Source organism: Myodes glareolus, chromosome 10, assembly GCF_982192425.1.
Source record: "Myodes glareolus chromosome 10, mMyoGla1.1, whole genome shotgun sequence".
NCBI lineage: Eukaryota > Metazoa > Chordata > Mammalia > Rodentia > Cricetidae > Myodes > Myodes glareolus.
In genome coordinates, this window is record NC_142035.1 from 61,631,857 (window position 1) to 61,638,037 (window position 6,181).

Sequence of the window (6,181 nt, forward strand, 5' to 3'; positions counted from 1 at the left end):
TGCTAGCCACTCACATCTGTGAGACGGATACGATAACAAAGAATAATTGCTATTTATTTGCACATGTCCGTGATAGTTAGTGTGTTATTTTATACCCACAGCTAAATAACTACTTTGAAAAGAGTTTCTAATTCTTAACCACGGTGAATAGGAAATGCCAATCAAATATAATACTCTTGATACCGTAAGTGATTTCCCACTCACCGCCTCTCTAGTGACATGCCTTATTCTCATTTCCCTTTAGGAAATAAATACCCTGAAAGCAGATAATGATGCCCTGAAGATCCAACTGAAGTACGCACAGAAGAAGATAGAGTCCCTTCAACTAGCGAAAAGCAATCATGTCTTAGCACAGATGGACCGGGGTGATTGCTCCTAATCCAGAAATCAAGGAACAGAATCTGTGGATGGGTATACTTGGATCTCACTTCAAAAACTGATTGCAGAGGTTCGGGCAACTTGAGATGAACAGTCTTGAGAAGGGGAAAGCCAGCCACTGTTGCCGGTGTCATTGTTTTTCTACCTAAAATACTCTTAATGTGAGTCATTGGTTTTCAGTCAGCTGACTCAGTGGGAAGAAAAGCTCAAGTATGTTAAGCTTTGAGCATTCATATTCAAATCTAGTTCTTTCTTTACTGGAAGCAACACCAAACGTGTGCTAAAATAAGACTATAGTTTCCTGACAGTGTCTCAGGCAGCCTGCTTTACTGATCCGTAGAGAAAAAGTCCCTGGGGGATCAACTTGTTGTCTTCCCCAAGGTTTCTGCAAACTGAAATTTTTACTTTAACCCAAAGCCTGCACTTCATGGAAATACCCTAATAGTGGTGACTTCGACATGCCTGCATTGTTTGTGAGACCAATCCCTACTTCACTACCTCAGATCCGACCAAGCACCTCCTTCCTTCCCTGTCCTTCCTCACCACCCCTTCCCTTGTTTGTAGGCGCATCAGTCTACCTACCTAGAAGGGAACTGCTAGCGAGGGAGCCCGGTTTTAAATCCAGGACTTTTTAATTGAACTTGACATTACCCGATTGCAGGTCTTAGGCATCATGAAATACAAACTAAAACTCACTATCCACAAACAGTAATCACCATTTCATACACAGCTAATTAGCTAAGACAAATGACAAAAATGTTTGTTCAGATATTCTCTAGTGGGTACAATTAAGAATCCATGACTTTTTAGAAGGAATAGTCTGTGGACAGTGCTTAATTCTTCATGTTCGAGTTTCTCTCTCTCTCTCTCTCTAAGTAAACTATCTTAAGGTTTTCTTTTTAACTGAATTTGTGCTTAAACTGTCTTCACTTTTACTATCTAGAAATAAGCTAATGGCTATGATGCTCTAACAGCTGACGGCATGTACATATGTATAGAATATGTAGATACACTATCAGCATGCATGTATTGGACTTTCTCCTTTAGAGAATGCGGACGTGAATCAAACACCTTTTAGGAATTGACACAAATTCAGATAGTTCTCTTCATTATAACACAAACTGCTAACAATGTGAATTGTATTCTTTTGCAAAACCACGAGTAACAGTCTCCGTGTATTCTATCATGAAAAGGTAAAAGTCAGCGGTTTTGACTTGTTGCCTGGGAAGCTATTCACAGACTCTCTTGTCAGTTTCTCTTCATCTTTCAAAAGCATTTCATCTGATTGTGTCCTTTTGGGGAGACTTTGCTTCCATGCTTGGAAGGTCTGGCACCATACTAATTTGTAATCCATACACAGGACGAACAACCTCCAAGAGTACCACCTAACAAAGTAAGTTTCAAACCTACAGCCAACAGCACCGCGTCTCCAGAGGAATGCGAACTGTATGTGGTGCTGCCCCCTAAAGTACTCGGATCACTTAACTTTGTTTGATGAAAGACCATTGCCCATTTGTGTACCTCTTTGTGGAGTTGAGTGGCAAAGACTTGGCTTGTGGTTAAAGTTTCACTAGAACCGTTTTACACACAATTTCATCCTTATTCTATATAGGAACTTGGAAATTCGCAAAGCACAGCTACCACCTCATACATACACCGCTAGCAGGTGGAATATGGCACAATTATTTGGAACAATTATGAGTAATGACAGACCTCATATATTGTTCACTATGAAAATTTTCCTCTGCTATGCACAAGTGCATAGCCCAATTTTTTTTAGACGCTGTAAATTTTTTCTTCATCCCCAAAAAGATCTCCCAGGGAGTTTTTATGTAAATAACCTGTAACATAGGAATTCAGAGGGCCTCAATCATGGCTAGGTGGTCCTAGCATGAACTGACAGAAAAGGCAGAAGGAGGCAGTACTTCCATCACAGATTCTTACAGTTCAGCACAGATAAAAGACGCTTGGAGTCTGCATTGGGACTGTTCCTACAGAGCTGTAGGACTGGAGTCTGCATTGGGACTGTTCCTACAGAGCTGTAGGACTGGAGTCTGCGTTGGGACTGTTCCTACAGAGCTGTAGGACTGGAGTCTGCGTTGGGACTGTTCCTACAGAGCTGTAGGAGCAGGTGGGATCTCCTGATACAACTGGGAACAAAGTTCAGCTTATCACACCAAGTTTTGTTTACCATACTGCTTGAAATGTTCGGGCAGATACATGTCTGCCAAAACAAGGATCAATCCTGTCAGTAATAGTGATGACACCTCTCATCTTCTCTGTTGACTGACTCACCTCCTTACTGATCACAATTCTGTCTAAAGATGTATAATGTAAAAGCCGCAAGAAAACAATGTACAGATTGTAAAATTTTTGATACCTATTGTACGTTTTCTGTGTCTAATATTTATATGATAAAAGACATTTGGATCCCTGTAATTCAAAGGTCTTGGTTTCTTAACATTGTGCATTTCATTTGAAGTTTTACTGTAATTCAGAGCAAAACCACTCCATTCTATTAAAAAGTTTTCTGGGGGAGGGGGACCTAATATTTCATATGAAATAATGAAATCACTTTGGAAAGCTGACCCTGAAGGAAAGATGAAAATTCTTCTCATCCACCCTCACCCTCAGTCTGCAGATCTCACTGCAAGCTCTGTCTTCCTCGTGTAGTAAATGGACCAAATATCACTCAGGACATTTTCTGGCTATAAAGTCCTTTGACATTATGTACACTGTTTGTCACAAGTACTGGTTAATGTTTCTGAATTAGATGTTATGGATTTTCTTTTTAATGAGACAAGTTTTTCTAAATCTACAGAGTACAAGGAAACAGCTAAACAGCTGCTTCCCTTTGACATCAGTTCATGGGGTCAGGCAGCATTGATGCTCTCAGCCCAGAGAAAAGCCCAGTTACGAATTTAATTCAGAAGTTTCTAGTAAGATCATGTCCACGGGTGCTCATAAGTGCCACAGCTGGGCAAAGACAAGGGAAAAAGGAGGCAAAAAAGTGTAAAAGTAGAAAAAACATGAAATTAAAACAAACAAACACAACAAGAAACAAAGAGCAAGGATCCAGAAAGGCGTCAGGTTTTGGGGAGCAGCGAAATGCCGTTCATCATCAGTCTTCACGAAGTCAATTCATTTACGACTATCTCACGTGACAACCTGCTGCTGTGCACGCCCCCAGTCACCCTACTGCCAGCACAGGGGTCGAATAGCAAACAGTCTACAAAGACCATCATAAGAACTCCACCTAAGCTATTAGGCTGCAGACAACAGAGCTTCTCCTTGTGCGAAGCTCACAGGCTGGGTACACAGAGCTGGCTCCACTTCCCTGTGATTTCAGACTGAAGAAAGACTGCCGGTGGTCGCAGGAACAACCCCAACAGCACTCACAGAGGAACAAAAGGGCGTAACAGAAATACACCAGTGTCTGCCATATTTACATAAATCTTTAGGGTTAAAAGTAAAGAACAGATATGGTGATACAGGCTTGTAATCCCAGCACTCAGGAGGCTGAGGCATGAGGATGCCAAGTTTGAGAGTTAAGTTTAAGAATAGCCTAGGCTGAATAGCAAGAACCTTTCCAAAATAAATAAATATTAGTCGTGAATCGCCCCTTACTGTCAGCAACTCATGCTCATGATAAAAGAAATGTGAAAACGTTCAACTTTGTCTATTCCACACTATCTTACTCATATATATTTTATAATGTTTTACTTTTCAGAATTCAGATACTGATACATGCATTCTCTTAGTTATGGAAAGGATCTTGCCTAAATTACCACAAATGAAAAAGAAAAAACCATTAACCACAGACACAAAAACTCTTAAGTTTCCAAGTGACAATACAGTTTTTCTGTCCCCCCATTCTTCAAAAAGTTGCCTCAGAAGCACATGTCCGTGACTGTGGTACACACAGTATTAACTTTTGCACAGTGAAGATTATTTTAAATTTTATCATAGAGTTTACTATATGATAAAAACATTCCACACTTGCCAATCAAAAGCCAGTTGTGTGTTGTCCCCAGATAACAGGTTGGTTGCTATGGACAACTGTGACCTGGAGCCTGCGCCGAGAGTACACAAGTACGAGCAGCCATGCTGAACACTTCCATTGTCCACCACACTGGATTTAGAACCCCCAGGAGACACACCTCTGGGTGGATCTGGACAGCACAAAGTCAAGTTGAACTGGAGAGAAAACCCTACTAGCCATTATGACTGAGCAGGAGACCTACATGCCTGTCCAGGGTGGCCTGCCCAGTGGGCAGGCACAATTATGGTCAGCAAACACATGATGAAATACGGGGGGGGGGGGGGGGGTCCATGTCCTGCGGACAGAGGCAGATCTGAAGAGGTGAAGGCGATGAGGAGTGGGCTAAGGTGGATGTTTTGCTTACCATCCAGGGCCATGGTGATGCCCAGGCCTGGGCTGCTATTAAGGCCTTTGCCTGGGTCCGTGGCCCTGCTGCAGTCAGCCTGTGTTGACGTCCATGGCTCCTGCGACCACTGAAGGCCGAGAGGATAGGGCTACACAGTTGGCCCAGCCCCACAGGCTGTAACACTAGGGAGAACTGGCCCTGCCCATCACCAGGGGCAGCATTCTAGAACGAGGGTCCTGTGCCTTGCCTGGGCAGCACAATAGAGCTGACTCTGATGAGGAGGCAGGGGCAAGACTATCCTGAGAATGTGAGCAGGAGAGGTGCCCTAACCCCTTGTCTGCCATATGGTGGCATAGGTGAAGGAAAGATGCCCCCCACCTTGAAACCTGTGACCCAGCCCCTCACCAGCTGCAGCGAACGGGAGAGCAGGCCTTGCACTTCACCTGGGCAGCACAACAGAGCTGACCCTATTGATAGGGGTGCTGGTGAGCTGGCCCCAAGAATGTAAATGTGAGAGATCTGGTCTGCCCCCTCATCTGCCACACAGTGGCATGGGCAAAGGGAGAGAAGCCCTCCCCTACCCCCCTGCCACCTGCAGCAGGTGGGGAGCTGGGCCTGAGGTCATTAAAGTGGGAAAGCTGTGCCTGCCCATCAACTGTCAACGTTGCAGCACTCGGGAGAACAGGCCCTACACCCCAGCTGGGCAGCACAGTAGAGCTGGCCCTGCTGATGGGGGCATGTGTGGAAGAACTGGCCATGTGGTGGTGAGGGCGAGAGAAAGATGCCCCCCCTTTGCTCGGCGACACCTGTGGCAAACAGGGGACCTGGCCCAGCCCCTCACCAGCTGCAGCACCCAGGACAGCAGGCCCTGCTCCTCTCCTGGGAGCACAATAGAGCTGACCCTGTTGACAGGGGTGTGGGTGAGCTGACTCAAGAGAACGTGAATTCACAACTCCTGGTAGCCAAGTCTTTGACTGCTCCAGCTACCAAATCACATGCAGCCACCCCTAAGTTGGTGTTTCCCAAAGGCTATCTTAATACAACCTGCCTTAATACAGCCTGCCTCTTAGAACGTGATATCTAAAGCAAGGGTACTCATTAGGAACACATTATTTTTCATAGCATCAAGTAAAATCAGTATGTATCTTTGTTCCTTTAAAGTAGTTTTGATATTTTTTTTATTGTCTGAGAATTTCACACATGCATTTGGTTAAATCCACACTCCCTACAATCCTTCTCCTACCCCACATACCACATGCTTTTTCTCCTCAACTTTATGTGCTTCTATTTGTGTCATTGTTCTTTAACTGAGTCCACTTAGTGCTGCCCCCACGGGCAAGTTTAGTACATCGACTTGCACATGGGCAGCTCCCCTTCCCACATCCCTGGAGGAAACTGGCCCACCCTCCTCCAGC

General features: G+C 44.4%; 1 protein-coding gene across 2 annotated transcripts in view; it reads left to right on the top strand.

Annotated features, from left to right (window-relative positions):
- Nucleotides 1-2,817, top strand: part of Rasgrp1 (RAS guanyl releasing protein 1) — a 65,348-nt gene extending 62,531 nt beyond the window's left edge. For both annotated transcript variants that reach the window (XM_085696485.2, XM_087911303.1), the window contains exon 17: nt 245-2,817. In XM_085696485.2, the coding sequence (XP_085552611.2) occupies nt 245-379 (135 nt within the window). In that variant the 3' untranslated portion in view covers nt 380-2,817. The remainder of the gene's footprint in view (nt 1-244) is intronic.
- Nucleotides 2,818-6,181: the final 3,364 nt, after the last annotated feature.